Below are 18763 nucleotides of genomic sequence, written 5' to 3'. Positions count from 1 at the left end.
TTACATTAATTAACTTTCACGGGGGATAGGGTATTGCAGGGGGTTTCATGTATCTCTAGTCCACGTCTTTATTTATCTTAGAAATACAAAAAAAATAATCAAAATACCTGCCTACTGAATAACATAAATTAAAGGAAAGGAAAATGCATCCAGGTCCCTATCGTTTTTAAATAAATGAAGGTCAAAGTTTTGGAAAAGAAAAGGGTTGACGATGTGTTCACCGGATGTGCAGCGATTAATCCAAACTGCTCGTCATTTGTTCTGAATACGTGTTCCCTCTGCAACTATCAGCCACTAGTTTAGTTTGTGAACCTATGCTTTTTTTGTCGAGACTTTTTGTGAAACACTGGTGAAAACCATAGTGAAAACAGATCAGTTCATATGGAAGCCCATTTCCGCCAGTAAAAAAAATGAAAATAATAAAGTCTCATAATTTTTATCTAATTATTTTGACTTTATATCTCATAATTTCGACTTTATATCTCATAATTTTGACTTTATATCTCATAATTTTGACTTTATATCTCATAATTATGACTTTATATCTCATAATTTCGACTTTATATCTCATAATTATGACATATCTCATAATTTTGACTTTATATCTCATAATTATGACTTTATATCTCATAATTATGACTTATATCTCATAATCTCGACTTTTTATCTCATAATTTTGACTTTATATCTCATAATTTCTTTTTATCTCATTATTATGACTTTATTGTTTTCATTTTTATTTTTTTAACTGGCGGAAATGGGCTTCCATAAGTTTAGCTGCATTCGCCTGTGTAAATGAAACAGGCTAAACTTAAGACGACTATCAGAAACTGCGCATCGTCAGCCGTTGGTGAACCGCTCGAACACAGCGGAGCTCGTAGGCAGTCGCTGACTTGTGCGCATGTGCGGGACTAGATTTCGGGGATGGGTCTATCGATGGAATCAAGATGGCGACTCTGGCGAAAAGCGCCAATATATTTAGTGTACTAGATGCCCGAAATTAACCGCGGTAACCGGGTTTACTCACACCCCATCGGGGGTTCCGTGAAACATGAAGCCCAGGAGCATGTTTGGGAAGAGGAACTGACCGGAATAATACCGTAACAAAGTCAGCGAGATGTGCGAGAGCTATGCCCGCTCGCTGCTGCGTGTTTCGGTGGCGCAGATCTGCCAGGCTCTGGGCTGGGATGCGGTTCAGCTCACTGCGTGCGATCTGCTGTCGGATGTGCTGCATCGATATATCCAGCAGTTGGCCAGGGCCTGCCATCGCTACTCTGAGCTATGTGAGTGCTTCTTCCAGTGCCCCCGATTTTACTTTTTTTTTTTAACCCTCAAAAACTGAACCAGCAGATCACAGTTGTTGTTGACTAGCTCTGTAAGCTTGCGCCCCCTAGGAAAGGAAAGGTTGATGTGTCAAAAAAGTACTGAAGCTACACAGCTAAGCAGCTTCTATGTGTGGTTATTAGTGTAACATTAGTGGACTTCAGAGGTGGTCTTAATGTAAACAGTCTTATGTTTTAGGGTAGAAAGATTAAATCAGTCTGAAACCTGTTGAGCGGTCCTTCAACATCATTCACGACATCTCCTCGTCAAACTTTTTCACCCAACTTCTATCAGCCCCTGTGGGGGGGGGGGGGGGGGGGGGGGAAGAATTAATGATGAGGCTTAATGGCTTGTTTTGATGCTTCATTGCAGATGGACGAACAGATCCGGTTCTGGATGATGTCAGCCAAGCCTTTAGGCTGCTGGGAGTGAGCCTGAGTGAGCTGGAGGACTACGTCCATAATCTGGAGCCTGTGCCCTTCACCCATCAAACGCCACTCTTTCCTGTTAGCAAAAACAATGTGCTGCAGTTTCCCCAGCCGGGAGCCAGAGATGCAGAGGAAAGGAAGGATTACATTCCAGATTACATGCCACCCCTGGTCTCCTTACAAGAAGGTCAGTTCATGTAATGGATGTATAACAAATTATTATTATTGTGTGTAATTTAGGGCTGCACTTTAATTTGGGAGGTTATTGATATTGAATATGGCCAAGTACAATATCAGATTTGCAGACCCTGCATTTTTTTATATTCTTTATATCTTTGTAACATAGCAATAAGTAAGGTATTTTTACCTGCTTTTTGTAACATAACAATGAGTAAGGTCTTTTTACCTGCTCTTTTGTTATGTTAACAGACAAAGAGTAAGGTATTTTACCTGCTTTTTGTAAAGTGTCTCGAGATAACACTTGTTATGAGTTGACGCTATACAAATAAAAATTGATTGATTGATTGATTGATATTGGTCAATGTGTGACGTAACATTTATATTAAAGTTCTGAAATGCTGCAGAGCGCAGGTTGAAGTCACATTAAAACTCAAATAGTAATTTCATGTGAAATAAAACCAGCAATAGAAAGTGATCAATTGTATTGCCATTTTGAACGTCTTTCAAAAATGATCCCAACATTGTTGTTTTTCGACAATATGTAACTCTTGTGTTCTTTCTGTGTTTTCTGTTGGTTAATAGTTTGTTAGAGGTGGACAACATGGTTTGATCTGATCCAAAGTTTTGACAACATATGAAACACACATACATATATCGTCCACTCATTTGACTGTGGTAGTTTATCTAGGGGGGAAAAAGCAGAGCAACTTTTCTCATGTTCATCACTTGATCTCCTTTTCATTAAACTTTCAACGATCATGAATTTAAACATACAACTCCTGTCAACAAAAACTTTATTAAAATGCTCTTTTAGTTTAAGACAGACTTTTTTTTTTTACAATAACCTGGCTGATAAGTGTATGAGTCTATACCTTTTAGTTGTCGTATATCAGCTTGTATATTCCATCATTATAATCTTAATGTGTAAAAAAAAAAAAAAAAAAGTACTGAACTCGTTTTTTGTTCCTCTTGTCTCTAGAAGAGGAGGAGGAGGAGGTCCTTGCTGACATGGGAACCTCAGCCGAAGCCATGCAGGTGGCACTGGAAGAGGACGAGGAGGACATGGACGAGGACGAGACGGTCAACGACGAGAACCACCCGCTGAAGAGGCACCTGGAAAGTCCAGATGCAGCTATGGGCATGATGCCTACCTCCAAGAGACCACGCATGTACCCTGGCCTCAGTCCTGAGTGGGGGATTGAGCCCAGGGAGCCCCTTACTTCTCTCAACCCTCAACGTGTCCCTCCAGGCATGCTGCCCTCTCATGACAGCCTCGACCCCCTGTCACCCGAAACACCCTCTGGAGCCCTGCCTTCCTTCAGACCTCAGCCGGTTGTACCAAAACACTCGGATCAAAAGGGCCTCACCACACCAGGAAGAAAGACTAAGGTCTCGTCCCCTGGCAGACAACGGACTAAATCACCTAAAGGAGTCCTTCCTGTTCCAGTGGGAAGTAGTCCAATCCACTCTCCAAAGCCGTCTAAGGAGAGAAAGAAATCCCCAGGCAGGACCAAGAGTCCTAAAAGTCCGAAGAGCCCAAAGATGGGTTCAGCCAAAGCATCCCAACCCCAGAGCAAGACAGAGAGTGTGCAAAAGCTGCCGCTGTCTGCTCTGAATGAGAGGATGGGCAAAGAAAACATCCATATGCGACTAAATCTTGAGGACAGGGAATTAGCTGAGGGTCCCTTTAAGAAACTAGAGCCTGATAACGCAGCCATCGATGACTCCATTGATGCAGTGATTGCCAGAGCGTGTGCTGAACGGGAGCCTGATCCTTTTGCATTCTCCTCAGGCTCTGATTCGGATAGCAATGGATTCTCCAGCCCTAGGAGGCTGACCATCATGGAGCCATCTACACCTAAAGCCCTGATTGGGGCCAGTAACTCTATAAAAGACACGTCAACACCACTTCACCTACAGGCATACCCAGGCTTAGGAAATTGGACTATGGATGATTCAATTAATGAGGTTATCCGAAAGGTCAATCAGGGCGGCCCATCTGCAGCCCAGCCAAGCCAGGAAGACTTCTTGTCCTCAGGATCTGCCTCACCGCCTACTCCTGAACCTCTGCTCAAGGTGTTTGAGGAGAAGAACAAGATTGTGTCATCAGTGGATGTAAAGAAAAAGCTGAAGAAGGAGCTCAAAACTAAAATGAAGAAGAAGGAAAAGGACAAGCCGAAAGACAAGGACAGGGAGAAGGATAAGAGCAAGGTGAAAGAGAAGAACAAGGACAAGAACAGGGATAAAAACAAAGACTTTTCCAAGGATGGCAAGATGGCCTGGAAGGATTTTGGATTGAAGGATGACGAGCTCTTCCTTCCCCGAGACTTTACTTTGCCTGAGGGCTCCATCAAGATCAAATCCAGAGATGGAGATGGACCTAAGAAGGAAAAGGAGAAACACAAAGACAAAAAGAAAGATAAAGAAAAGAGTAAAAAGGACAAAGACAAGAGGGACAAGGGTAAAGACAGGAGCAAGGAGGACAGGCAGAAACAATCTGCATTAGCCCCCTTTGCTCTGGGTGAACTTGCACCCCTGTTCAGCCCCTCTGCCTGTCTGCGTATTCCCTCAATGCTTCCTCCTTTGGCCCCGATCCTCCAGGATAAGGACATAAAGAGCAAGGAAAAGGACAAGAAAAAGGACAAGAAGGAGAAGAAGAAAAAGAAAGACAAAGAAAAGGATAAAGAGCGAGAGAAGGCCAAAGAAAAGGAGAGGGAGAAGGAGGAGAAGAGGAAAGAAAAGGAGAAGGAAAAGGAAAAACGAGAGAAGGAGAAAGAGAAGGAGAAAGAGAGGATTAGACTGGAGAAGGTAACCCCCTGTTTTCTTTAGTTGTGTTATAATATTTTTGTGTTAGCGTGTCACTGAAACTTACCGTGTCCCTTCTGGTTCCTCAGGTGAAAGTAGAAACTCCAGCACCTCTACCATCTCCAGTCATCCCCAGACTGACACTCAGGGTGGGAGCAGGCCAAGACAAAATGTAAGCATTCAGTGACTCCATCTAGTTAATCTTCTCTCAATATTTCTTCCATCAGTGTTTATCACTTCCACTAAGTTTGCTTCAAACGGCAGATTCAGGTCTTGTTTGCTTATTGTTTGTTTTTGATGAAATATTTTCTGATTGAAATCAAATCTATTTTTAATGCGTAAAAGTTCCCTTGCATGAAAAAAAAAAGTGCATATTTTGTAACATGGAAAAGGAGGCTCTTTTTGAAGGCCTCACTAAAAAGTATTTTTTAAATGTTTGCTTTTGTTTCTACATCAGAACACTCAAATGTATTTTCTACTAACATAAAAAAAATGAATGAATCATTTAATGGAAAATTTTTGACATGCTTCACACAGAAACAGAATCGTGGTGTCTGTCATAAAGCCTGGAAATCTAAAAAAAAATAAGCTTCACAGCTAAACATAAATAACAGATATGACCTGTAATAATCATGTATTACACCGTTTTTAGAGTAAATGTATTCACACATATCATTGAGTGATTACACTAAATAAGTAATGAAATACTGTATGACAGATCAAGTCCTTGACTTTGAGTACAATCAGGAGCTGTTTCAATTTCAAACGTTTCAGTTATGGTTTTCTTCTTCATTCTTTTAACCACTCAGTGTCATGGAAACCAGGCCGGTAGTTTTTATTCATTACTGCTCACAGACAGGGTTAGGGTTAGAGACAGTGAAAACTTAATCTTAGTTACAGAGATAATTATGAGTAAACATAGACGTCTATCTATTGGAACATTACAACACTACATTGTAAAATGATGTTCCAGAAATGCCACTAGAGTACCGTGCTGTTGTGTTTGTGTTCACTTTTTTCCTGTCTCTGTCTCTTACCAGTGTTATCAGCAAGGTGGTTCCAAATTCAGAGCCCAGAACGCCAGCACCCAAGACCCCAGCCACCAAGTCAGGACCTGGTAATCGCCCTCGGACACCTCCGCCACCCCCAATATTCACCCCAGTGGTACCCACGCTGCCTGTGCCTGCCTCTCCACTCCCACCAGCTCCTGCTCTGTCATCGTTGCTCTCTCCTGGCCCCATGATGTCTCCGGCAGCGTCCTTCAAAACACCAGTCCGAAGCGTCGTTACAGAGACCGTCAGTAACTACGTAGTGAGTGTTAACTCACCACATTTATTTATTTCCAACATATTTATTTTTAGAACAGTGTGTTCATAACTTTTGGTTCATCTTTAAGCTAAGACAAAGAGTAATGCATGTGCCTGGATGGACTTTGACTAAATGCTACTTTATGTAAATGTTGGTTGCTTTCATCACTTTTCTACTTGTGTCACTGATGCTTTGGATTCTGTGTCTGCCCCAAAAGATCCGAGATGAATGGGGAAACAAGATCTGGATTTGTCCTGGATGCAACAAGCCTGATGATGGCAGTCTCATGATAGGATGTGATGACTGTGATGATTGGTATCATTGGTAAGAGACTCATTTCCTTGTATATGTTTTTGTTTATGGCCTCATTGTACCCATGCATTTTGTTTTGCATAGTTGGTTGTTAAGTCCCAGACAGCTGTTAGCTTCAGTTGAAGCCTTTCTATGTTTTCAGCATCACAGTAAGAAGTGCAGTAAAGGAGATCAAAGGCGTATTTGTCTTTTATTTTAAGAGATTTAAAACAGATTGCTTTCTGCTAGTTGAAATGTCTGCTGATGATCGACAGGACAAAAGTAAACACATGTCATTATGGTCATTATACACTGTTCTTACTTCAAAAGATGACTTTTTGTATATTAAGAATTATATGAAGTTGAAGGGAACAATCCACTGAAGTTTAAAGTAGATGTACTACTAAAATGTGTTGTTGTGAATTACAGTTTTCAGTTCTTTTGGTTATTGTAACCCTCAGAGAAGAATACATTCAGTTTTTTTTTCACAGTGTGACAGTAAGGGCAGGTTTTGATTTTCAGAGAAAATTCACATGAAAAAGAATAAATCAATAAAAAGAGATGAGGGACGTTTTATTCTGTCAGGTCCAGCTTTTACTCAGCCTAAATCAGCCTTTCTTTAGTTATTCAAGATATTTTTGTGATGCAGAGGCCAAATACATGAAAAGAAATACAGTATGTGTCATCCTCTTGATTAGCAGAGAAGTTGACTATTTGTAACAACTGTGTCTCTGTTAAGGGTTGACTTAATAACAATGGAACCAAATGCTCAGTGTAGCAAGCAAAAAAAAATGAAGGTTGAAGATTCATTTCTGTGAAAGATTATGCCGATGTATTTAACATACTTTTCTAGAAACTTGTGGATCACTGGACATTAAAATACATTCACATAGGAGATAGAGTATGTTGGGCCTTTATGTTATTTAGAAAGTGAGGTTAGTGTTGTGACTTAAAAATTCAAAAGGAATTTCATCAGAAATGATGAGTTCTTTATTGGATACAACTGAGTTCTTTTCAAAACATTGGTAGGGAGATTTTCATGACCTGGATGAATGTGGGAGGCAGCACTAGGATCATTTTTTTTATTTAGCTTCAAAGAAACAATGTTTCCACTTATAAATAATACAAGATCAGCCTGATTATAGTAGAGTAGGACTATCCTCCTTCTGTCTACTAGCAGTTTTCATTTTCACCTTTGCTTTCTGTGTCTGTAGAAACTAGAGTTTTCCATCACATGAAAAATTATTTGTGCAAAGATGTTTATTTGCGAAGTTTTTTGCATTGGCTAGAGTAGCCTTCACATTATATTCATTTTCATCAAGATCACTCTGCCCATCCAAGATAGGGGTAAGTCGAGCGCTCCATTCAGGTCCTGTGGTAACATTTTGAGGGTTGAAAGATATCAGAATCATACTCTGAAGGTAAGTAAACCCAAATGCCTCATAGCTGTGGTAGAGAACCTCAAAGAAGCCAGTATGAGTAAACTAGAATTGTAATTTTAATTTGTAGCCTCAGATTTCTCAAATATAAAATTGAAACCTTAAACTGAAAATATAAGGATTTTAGGAATGTAGGAATTGAAGATTTAGGGATATTGGCAACAACAAATTCTTTGATGGTTTCTCCTTAATTCAACTCTGTTAATTCTTTCTTGGTTTCTGCCAATACCTCGAGAGCTAGTGCGGAAAAAAAAGAGTGAACATGTTGTCAAGAAATGAACCCGTCAGTGATATTTTAGACAAACTGATAACATTTCATAACTTTCCCTTGGTACAGGATGAATCGGGGTTTGGAGTACATCTCTGCCCCATTGTAGCAAGTTTGTGACTGGTATCTGAAAGTCTACTCCAATCAGACTGATAGGTGTAAAATGGGAACTGTGGTTAATTCTTTAAAGTGTAAAATTGAAGATATGTGAGTCAAATTAATGTAAGCAGAGAGTGACACTTTCTAGGAGAAAACAGAGAGCACATTAGTTAAAGGTCTTCTAAGTCGTTGATTAGCTGTGTGCAGAACTCTGACCTGCACCCACCAGGTCCGGGTGATGTCCTCTTTTCTAAACTCCCTATAAACTCCTCCATAACTGTTCAGGACCAGTAAGCACACGGTTGCACCTTTTGTCAGGCTTGTTAACTCATTGAGGGTAGAACTGTATTCAAAGTGCAATGGTTATCATTTTTCATGAAAAATGTTTTTCTTATAAGCGTACACACTATATACTGGAACCAAAAAACCTTATATGTCAGATCTCAATATCACCACACACAGGTTACCTGTAGACGGCCATTGGTAGCATAAATCAGTTTGATCTCAGCAAGGCTTCACAACAGGCTTTTCCGATATTAACATTTGTTTTCCTCTAAAGGAATACTATTTGGTTAATATGACAGTAGTTAGTTTGTTGACCCAGCTGTGTCATTGCAGATGTTTTTTGTAACCTAATTATAGTTTAGCACCCGTCACTGACCATAAACTCTCCTCTTCTGTTGTCTGCTCAGGCCCTGCGTTGGGATCCAAACAGCTCCTCCCGAGGATCAGCCGTGGTTCTGTGTCAAATGTTCCAGCAAGAAGAAGGACAAAAAACACAAGAAACGGAAACACAAACCGCATTGAGACTATGCAAAAAGCACACGGACTGTTTTTTGGACTTAAAGCCATCAATGAACACTCATGGCACTGCTGTAAAATGAAAAAACGAAGAAAAAAAAACCAGAAAAAAAAACAAAAACTGTGGCTCATGCTAACATGGGATGATTTTTCTAATGATGTCAACCATGATGATTTGTGATTTGAAAAGAAAAACTGCTCTAACCAGCACATATCCAGCCTTATCCCTCATGCGGAGCTCTGTGTTTTTTTCCCCTTTTCACCTGTAAATTGTTTGCCTGTTTCTGTTGTCTAGTCGTCAGAGATCGCAGCAATTATGTTTCTATCGGGAGCCCGTGACAACAAGTCGAGCTCACAAATCTGAATATGAGAACAACTAACTTCCACTGTCTTTATTTCTGTTTCCTTGTGTAGCCACAGACAGAGTAAGCTCTAACATTTCCCCAGTTTTCTGCAGTATCATTAAAATGTCATGTATATAATGACGATGGCATCGGGCGTGTATAAATGTGTCAATACCAACTCCCAAGCCAAGTGCATTTGGTCTTTGGGATTCTGATTTAAATCCATTTTCAGATGTTGGTTTTTAACTCAAATGATTTTTCTGTAATTTCTGTACATTTTTTAAATTTAAAGTTTGTATTTTTATTTTTTTTCCTCACATGGATTGGTCCTGGAGTCATACTGTAGCTGTGCTTGTATTGTGATTATTTTCGCTGATATTTCAATATTAAAGATGAATAGTCTGTGCACTCACAGACTTTAAGACGTAAATCTCATTAACATCAAAACTGTTCCCACATTTTTCTTTATGTTACCTTCAACCTGGACAGAGTTCTCTTAAGTTTACCACCCCCCCCCCCCCCCCCCCCCACCCCTTTTTTCAACAGGCCGTCAGTTTGATTCACATGAAGAACAGGAGGGAAATATTGCAAAGAACCAAGATTCAGATGTTGAATTTTCTTCCCCTCACACTTGGATAGATGGAGTTCAGGAACCTCCCATGCAGCAGTCTGTGCATTAGCCTAATATCGGGGTTGAGTCTGCTGAGCTGTCATACAGCTCCTTACCTTTGTATGATATGTGGGAGAGTGCATGACAGTCACATTTCTCTGGCTTTGCTTTTTTTTTTTAAAGATCAACTGTGGATTGCAAGGAACTGATTTCTTTCTTCTAAAAAAAAAAAAAAATGTCTTCTTTTCCATCTGCAGCAGGGTTGTTTTTGCTTTCCCCTCAGTGACCACACGGTGTCATTATTCATGCACAAACACTGTTGCGTGCTGCTCATGACAATAAACGTGTAGACAACATGGCAGGCCCAGGAAATAAAAGATTTCATTCACCACGTTATGAATGTAAGAAATGTAACGGGTATCTCTTTGTTGATGCATGTGGAATCTTTATCTTGTGAAGTATGCCTTTAAGTAAATCTGCTCCAGATGTGCCGTCCTTCATGAGAGAACCAGCAATCAGGATTTACAGCTCATCAGAAGCTATTAAGACTTTCCATAGAGAGGAATGCACTGAGAGATAGTAAAGTGTATCTACTCAGATGTCAGTGGATTATCAGGTCTTTACATGCCTGATCTACTATTATTCCATTCTTTGAAGTACAATGTAACTGGGAAAGGTTTGCGAGAGTAGTACTTACATACTGTGTCTGTTTTGAACGATTTTATTATCCATCAAAGAACTCAACTCTGTAAGGTCTGGATGTTTACCAGATTCTCTCTTTCTTCTATTTGTTTCTGGGAATAATCAGAAGATAAGTGCCGGCTCACCGCAGAAGTCTAGTCGGTTTATATTCTAGCATACCAAACATGTATTTTGGTGCAAAACCGTTTAAAGATTTATGAAGAGGAGCAGAGCTTTAAAATCAATTCTTTGATGGGGATGTGATGTGCAGAGCAGCAGGGTTCTGAACAAGCTGTTGCTTTGAGAAGTACAGACCCATTACAATGAGTCGACCTACTTTTTGGTAAAAGCATCCCAATGTCTTAGTGTTGTAATAGGCCGACTTTTATCTTGATGGCTGTTAAAATGTAGGTCTGATATAACACGGTTCTCACATGTCTGTCAGTCTACATAACACATTTTAGTTCAGTTTTAGTTTGATTCATTGGGGGGGATGGGAAAATCCAATCACTGACCTGTCTAATGCCTCATTTGATGAGTACAGTCACAGCGACGCGATACATTTGAATGATGCATTTAAAAAAAAAAAAAAAATGGTTTAAAATTATTTATATAATTAAGAGCTAGAAAGCACACCTGACTCACTCACTTTTTTTACCTCGTGAAATTCTCCCATTACTTACTCGACTATCTCTTCCACTCAGTTCGAGTGTCTACTTCCATACACGGTCATGATGGAAGTCTACTCAGTCTTCCGATAACACTTAATCAAGGGGAAGTGGAAAAAAAATGATGCGTGACCTGTGTAAAGGGGAAGTAAAAAACGACCATGCAAAACAGGCTGACATTTCAATGTGGTGTAGCTCTTCATCATACGAAATGCAGACTCTCGGGCACGTCCACACAGACAGACAGACTTGAGGCATGCAGCCTGTAAAATCTGTAACGAAGCACTGTTGTGTTAAATTATTTGCAAGTTTCAAGCGAAGGGTATTGCAGTGAAAGCGATGATACTTTGTATGAATTAAAATGTCATGGCGGTCATAGATGGCAGTATCCCCCCCCCTGCTGAGCAGAGAGTAATGTGCTAACTCCACTCATGGGCCTCTCTCGCTGTGTCAGTCCCTCTTCAATCACACATGCTGGTGTCAGGTCTCGTACAGTCCAAAACTTGTTGCTAGCATCTGTTGGATCATAAATTTCCCCATGGCCTGTGAAGAGAGGGCTCTGGCATGTATGCAAAGAAAAAGGATCCAGTCTGTATTTCTTATTAGTTAAAAAAAATCTTCACACCTCGTCCAGCTACTCATGAGGCACCACTTAATTTAGTCATGATGCTGATTATTTATATTAACACCAGGTGTCATGTGAAGGGCTGTAACCAAGGATTCACTGATTCATTATTAAGTCAGATGTAGAAATTTGGAGGAAATTGTCATCACAAAGAGGCCATACTGACTAATTCAAATGACCTTTTTTTTGTCCAATGTTTTAATTTAACTTCTTTCATTTAAAAAAAATATCACAGTGAGGGCGCCACTGGCCCAGTGGTTACAAAGAAAGGTGTACAAAGAATGTTGTCCTTGAAGCGGGCGCCACAGGTTTGAATCCAACTTGTGTCTCCTTTCCTGCAGGTCATTTCCCTCTCTCTCTCTCTCTCCTGTCCAATCTCAATAAAAGGCCTAAAATAAAAACATGTGCACCAAGCTGTAACAGTTTCAGTTTTTACCCACAAAAACACAGACAGCATTTGTTTGCGCTATCAGTCCTAAGGGAGCACACGAGTGGTGAAAAGGGAAAGCTGATGGTTGCTTTCACTCATCACAAGGCCACCTGCAGCGCTGTGAACACGTGCAGTTATATGACTGATTACATGACACACTTCAGTGCTTTTTATTTTCAAACCGCAGCGAGCACTACCCACTAACACCACCTTTCTCTTCACCGTGGATGTGAACAGGAAGTTGCTGTTTTGAGTACAGCAATGTGTCTTTCCTTTCAAAGGTCCACTGCACAGTGCCTGCTTTGTGTGATAAAGTTTTCTATTTTGCGTCACGTTATTTTAACCCCAGAAACCTCTCTTGCATGAGGCCTCGCTTGCAAAGCATTAATGCACAGCCCCACATTATCATACTGAGCATTCTTGTGCATGAGATGAGAGCAGGAAGAGAGACCTTCGCTCACTCTGTGCTCTGCATGACGCCTGTGGCACCGACAGTCATACTAAGCAGCAACACACCATAAAGAACTGGATTTCAACATCAGTGTTTAAAATATTCATGTCAGAAGTGAGAGCAGGGCTGAAATGAAGAGGATTTTGCGCAACGATCAGAGGAAGTGGAGCCTCTTCATGCTGCTCCTCTCAGCTATGATACCCGCACACACACACACACACACACACACACACACACACACACACACACACACACACACACACACACACACACACACACACACACACACACACACACACACACACACAACGACATGACCCTGTTTCAGGCGACTTTCCATTTTAATATCATGTCACTCTAACAGGACCCAACGCCTATGGGAGAATGAGCCCTAGATGTTAATTCTCCTGGGTTTTTATACAAAGAATATTGTGACAAGATACTTTAAAATTAAAATCATATTGCGTAAGATCAGGAAGATAAGGTTCAAGTGTAAGATATGAGAGAATTTGTTTTGCAAGTTCAGCTGCTTAGAAACTGATTTGCCTTTGTCAAATTCCCAACTCCATGCCCTAGAAAGAAAGGCAAATGAGCTTTGTGCAATGCAAATGAACATAAAAGACGAGTCTTTATTCTCACCAGGTGGTTCAGCCTGTTTACTTCTGGATCGTTCCATTGACTAAAAAGGCTTCCACCAGTCATTTAGTTGTAATGTGGACCATAGTTTTGTCCTAATACACTCTGTAAAATCACATGAACGTACTTATCTGAGTACATTTACGTTATTCTGTAAAATAACATCAGTAGGCCCAAATGTCAGACTGAAACAGAGTCACAGGCTTTATTCTGATGCAGGTACCTAATCAAAGGTACATCAATTAACTGCAGTTTGAAATGGAAAACAATGTGGGCTGTACAGTAACCTTTTTTTTTAATACTGCTGAATATGATGTTTGTGTATATCCAATCAGGTTATCTTTAGCCCATCTCCTCCAGAATAACAATGGCAGGAGGTTGTTCCCAACAGGGTCATTATGAGCCCGCTCAGAGAGGGACAGTGACATGTACTCTATATCCCCACAGGCTGAATTGAGATGGTTCAAATATTATCCCACTGTATGTTCAGGTGCTTAATGATGAGCAGACAGGTGAGTGTTAAAAATAGTTATAATGGGCTGATTTGAGTACACCAGACTCCCAGGAGTGTACCTTTCCTCAGCCTTTATCTGGAACACTTCCCTGATTCAAATACATGCCAACATGCATAGAAGTGTGCCACTAAATCAGGACTTGTGGAGGAGATTTTGTGTTAACTGTGTCATCGTTTCCCCTAATTTTCCCCAATCTGCCAGCGGGAATAAATCATCCATGTCCAATATACTGAAGTTTTCCTAATATGGGTGTCAATTAGTGCAAGAGGGCTACTGTGGCCACAGCTCTACAGCCTGCAAACTGGGCTGCCGCAGGCAGCACAATGCATTAGCGCACGATGAGCTGTCAGAGAGGATTATTTCAGCCACGCCAGTCAGCGAAGGGGGTGGGCGCCGCTCTGCTGCACTAAACCAAGGAGAAAGAGTGGGCGGAAGACAAGAGAAAGGAAGAGAAACACATAGAGGAAAGAGGGAAAGAGAAGAAAGTGTCCATTACACCGGGTGGATTTTTCCAGAGCACCGATGTTGGAACATTCTTCTGAGCTGGCCCTGGTGCAGAGTTTGTATGCCAACAGCATGCGCTGTCCCCCCTCTGCGGCCGGGATCTCAGTCAGGAATGAGGACCTGCCTATGAGGTACGTTGAGGTTGGCCCCACATTCAAATCTGGGCTAGCTTTTGTGGAGCAGCCTGTATTTGGACTGCTTCTTTGTCCAGGCTGAATATTGTGATAGGATGTATTGTTTCCAGTTGAGCCGCTCTCCCATGCTGTGACTGTGTGAGTGTGGGAAGGGTGGTGTTCTTCTGCGGTCCCCGTAGGTTTTCCTTTTCAAGGAGCCCAGAAACTATGTATTTGGGTCTAATGAATATGGATGTATAAATCAATATAATCTTCACTTGACAAAATGTTTCAATCAGGAGGTAGTGGATTTGTTCTAAATTGTATCAAAACACAAAAATCAATACCTTATAGGATTCTGGTGTCATTTAATTTACCTTGCTCCTCTTTTCAAAGTTCCACACATGACTCAGATGCTTGCATCAACTACAAAAGAGTGAAAGATGAATTTGTCAGTAATGCAGATGTTTGTCTCTGAATGAGTCAGGCCACAGAAAAACACAAACTGGTGTGACGAGATATCTACTGAAACGGGTCCTGGCTTTATAGAATCCTCAGTCAAAAAACAAGAGATATTAATAATCTTTGAAAGAACAGGATGCAGCATTTACATCTACAACAGAATTTGCATTGATTTGGAAGAACTGCACCCTGATAACGCAGTGTTATCATGTGTGCTCAGTACATCTTGACACAGTAGAAGTTCTCTCCATTTTGAGAGCCCTTGAGTTGGTCGCCATTCTGCAAATTTTTCACAAAAGGCTGAGCTAAGAAAAAGTGTGCCTCGAAGTTCAAGGCGACGTGTTCAAGCAGATAGAACGTGGCCTGTATGGATTTAACGCTGTCCTATTTTAATACTGCACTGTTTGTCACGGAAAAAGGGTGCAAATTTAAATGCTGGATGTTGAGGTCTGGCAAGAATGATTTGAGTTCTGCTACAGTAAGGGGAAAACATTTGATGTAAACAACAACAAAAGCATGGTACATAGGGAGGATTATGATAGGATTACAGTAGTGATAATCTCAGATTAAGAATAGGACGTTAGTATTAGAAGGTGCCAGCAACTCGGCATCAGCCTCTGGAACTCACTCCAATAAAAATCTCTTAGAAATGCAAAGGAGATGCGAAGCCAAATGGTAAAAAAAATAAACTATGTATGTGTTGATCAAACCCACAAGGAAAAGAGGAGCTGCTCCTTTTACATCAACTCTATTCAATAAAATCCCCTGAGATCTAATTGAGTCAAAGAAAAATATGTGGATGCCACGGGTGGGATGACATTATTGTGTTTTTCCTCCATTTTAATGAAACCTGATTCTCCCGAGAGGTTTTCACTCGCTTTTTATGGCAGCCCCTCAAGCTTAATGCAAATGCATGTTGCAAAGTGGGCTTGTCTGCATGTATGGCAAAATAGGTTGCATGTAACATTATGCATACAAGCCTCTTTTAGGCACTGTTTAATAGAGCACACGCTGCACTGGAGCCAAGTTAAAATTGCCATGGTTACAAGGATTATGTTGGATCTCATGAATAGGATGTTTCTTAACACTTGCTATGAATGATATTTTTGGATTGTGCAGTTGCTGGTGTAATATATTGAATTGGTTTGATAACTAGGCTCTCTCCCATCCCCTGCCTCTCTGCTATGGCAAACAGCACTTAACACCCCCCCCCCCCCCCCCCCCCTCTCTTCCCCGAAGTGTAGAGGCCTCGCCCAGCAAATCCAGCACAACAAAAGAAGATAGGCTCTCCCTCCCCCTGGGGAACAACAGCCCAGCACAAAGGGGGAAAATGACCTATGACCCTGGGGAAAAGCAACTCAGCAAGACTAACTGCAATTTAACTATCTCACCTTTGGATTGGAAGAGATTTACACACCTAACACAATAAACTGTACATAGTATTATTTACTTGCCTAATCAAATCAAATAAAAAAAACCTGGTGTTGAAATTAAGACTCCTGAGGCAGTAGCCTATATTTAATCTTGATGATTACGACATGGGTACTAAATTTTTAACACTTTAAAATGACTCCCTTGTGAGAATCTGTGCGCTCCAGACTCCTCTTACTCACCAGCCTTCACAATGAGGCCGAAAGGGATCTGCATTATTTTTAATCAGCCATTATCAGTATCATCGGATAAAACACCCTATACTGTATAAACTCCATTTGAGACCACGTGCCCAGACCCTATGGAGATATTACGGTAATTTTTTTTTTTTTTTTTTACATCGGTGGTGGGAGCGTTGAGGGTCGAGAGAAGGCAGCGTGGTTTCAGACTTTTTGTTGGAACAGGCCACGCCTCTGGTTTGCTGCAGCTCCGTGTGACAGCGGGCTCGCCTCATTTTATTTCAGTCGGAGACGTGAGAGACATTTGGAGGAAGGAATAAGGCGGATATCGGTGTGCCCCCTCTCTCTCTCTCTCTCTCTCCCATGCAGTTTTGAAGAAGACGCCCCCCCCCCCTTCTCCCTGCACCTGTTCGGCTTCGTCTCGTTTAGCCTCTTTTCGCGAGTGAGCGGACGCTGCTTCTCATTGTTAAGATAGCTTGACGTTGTTTTGAAGATGACTTCGACGTACAACCTGGATTTCCACCCTTTAACCGAAAGTCGGTTATTGACTACGGGGGACACAATGTAAGTAACCAAACTACCGATACGCATTTTTTTTAATCCGCCAGTACTGCAAATATTAGTTCCATTTTTTTTAAAAAGAGGGAAATCAAACACAGTTCAGCGAGTTAGCTCACGTTAGCTACCGGGATGCTAACATTGCTAATCATGGACGAGCTGTGACGGTGCGCTCACCTGGAGTTAAATTAGTTTGTGTAACTTGGTCAACAAAGCATTAACCACAAGTTAAGTCTGTTAAAACACTTACCGCTACTTTCAACTACAAATAAGCAAACGCAGTGTTCGCTGACACACTACTCGAAGTGACTGGAAGTGAATTTGCTAACGACGGTGTGAGATACTGGGCGCGCTGCATTCAGTCAAGTGACATGTGCTTCCGGAGATCACGCGTTTCAGTATCAGTTAAGACAAAAAAAAAAAAAACACCCATTAGGGTTAAGAAACACGAGGGTTGTGTGCAGCTTTGTGTGTAATCGACTTTCGCCAAACGCCATCTGATTGCTTTCGTTTGGTTGTTTGAGCAGAACCTTGTAAATGTAGGCTTTTTTCCATTTTCAGTATCAGCGCTTAAAAGGGAAGTGCGTTGAGCATACAGTAACCCAGTTAACTTGATGTTAAAGTGTGCTGAAGCTGTTAATGTGCTGTGCGATCTAACACCCGTTTTTATTTCATTTGTACTCGAAGCCTTTTAATGAACCCGAGTGTGGAGGTAGCACACACAGGGCTCGGGCTGGACTCACTGACCCTCCCTCGTCTTTCTGCTAGCAGCTAACATCGTTAGCCACAGCAGCCGTTCCCAGGCTGTGCTCCCCCCCCCCCCCGTCCATGTTGGAGTGTAGAGTGCTGACTGAACGGCAGAAAACACGTGGTTTGCTACATTATTGAGCCATTAATGGAAACCTTGTGACACGACATGTAAACAAGGGGAGAGGGGGGAGAGAGAGAGAGAGAGATTCACCAAGCACAGAAGTGCATAGTATAACTGTGTCGACAGAACAGTTAATCCTGTTTGACAAAAAACATTCCCAGCACCCACTGGCTGTCTGCATTTTCAAGATTGTTTTAAATTTAAGTGCTGCACTCTCACAGCAGTGTTATCGCAAATATTCCAGCAAAATGGCTCTTGTCGTTTTGATTGCATGGTCCAGCACTTAAAATGCATTTTCACTCTCATTCCTCCAATGGTGTTTTTCTTTTAGTAGTTTTGTCATGAACATTGAGCAGGTTATGTTGGCGTTGAATAAATGTTCCTCTATTTCTCCTCATGTTTCTTCACTGAAGTGAAACAATCGGTTAATAAGAAAAAGGGTTTATTAAAAAATAAAAAAGACAATTACTGCAAATTTCAAGTTATAAGTGAGCGTCTGCTGATATTTTTAATCTCATACAGAGTATTTATTTTAGTCTTAACGGGGTAAACACATTCAGAAAACTAACACTGGGAATCAGGAAATTGCGATAGTTGTGTTTCACTTCTGTATATCATTTAGCATTCCCTTAGTCAGTCAATATAATTGAGAAGACAATTTTTAATTAAAATGATTACTTTCAGCCCTGCCTTTCACCAGAAGCACTCTTGTTAAATCTTGTGAAATTAATGGGCATTATGAG

The 18763-nt window shown here is 41.0% G+C and overlaps 2 protein-coding genes across 9 annotated transcripts in view; both read left to right on the top strand.

Annotated features, from left to right (window-relative positions):
* The first annotated feature begins 911 nt into the window (after window positions 1-911).
* On the top strand, window positions 912-9721 carry taf3 (TAF3 RNA polymerase II, TATA box binding protein (TBP)-associated facto). 3 transcript variants are annotated; one of them, XM_061035730.1, is made up of 7 exons: window positions 912-1283; window positions 1696-1938; window positions 2914-4739; window positions 4826-4908; window positions 5777-6047; window positions 6262-6368; window positions 8834-9721. In XM_061035730.1, the coding sequence occupies exons 1-7, from the start codon at window positions 1118-1120 to the stop codon at window positions 8946-8948; spliced, it is 2811 nt and encodes a 936-aa protein (XP_060891713.1). In that variant the 5' UTR covers window positions 912-1117; the 3' UTR covers window positions 8949-9721. The 3 variants fall into 3 exon arrangements, with proteins under 3 accessions (XP_060891713.1, XP_060891714.1, XP_060891712.1); XM_061035731.1 differs by having other exon boundaries at window positions 913-1283; window positions 2911-4739; window positions 5777-6032; XM_061035729.1 differs by having other exon boundaries at window positions 913-1283; window positions 2911-4739.
* A 4593-nt stretch (window positions 9722-14314) lies between these two features.
* Window positions 14315-18763, top strand: part of LOC132972698 (CUGBP Elav-like family member 2) — a 30621-nt gene continuing 26172 nt past the window's right edge. The window contains exon 1 of one of the 6 annotated variants that reach the window (XM_061035727.1): window positions 14315-14537. In XM_061035727.1, the coding sequence (XP_060891710.1) occupies window positions 14425-14537 (113 nt within the window). In that variant the 5' untranslated portion in view covers window positions 14315-14424. Of the gene's footprint in view, window positions 14538-16927; window positions 17156-18763 lie in introns of those variants that run through there. The other 5 variants (XM_061035724.1, XM_061035726.1, XM_061035723.1 and 2 more) reach the window with 5 other exon arrangements.

The sequence above is a fragment of the Labrus mixtus genome, chromosome 4 (genome assembly GCF_963584025.1).
Source record: "Labrus mixtus chromosome 4, fLabMix1.1, whole genome shotgun sequence".
In the NCBI taxonomy this organism is placed as follows: Eukaryota; Metazoa; Chordata; class Actinopteri; order Labriformes; family Labridae; genus Labrus; species Labrus mixtus.
Note: the sequence above shows the minus strand (reverse complement) of the source record. Positions and strands in the feature narration are given on the sequence as shown.

Bases quoted from the DNA above. Each gene is read 5' to 3' on its own strand.
- taf3 (XM_061035729.1), top strand. From the start codon at position 1,118: ATGTGCGAGAGCTATGCCCGCTCGCTGCTGCGTGTTTCGGTGGCGCAG. The intron at 4,740-4,825 runs GTAACCCCCTGT...CTGGTTCCTCAG, and splicing joins AGAGGATTAGACTGGAGAAG to GTGAAAGTAGAAACTCCAGC. The intron at 6,369-8,833 runs GTAAGAGACTCA...TTGTCTGCTCAG, and splicing joins TGTGATGATTGGTATCATTG to GCCCTGCGTTGGGATCCAAA.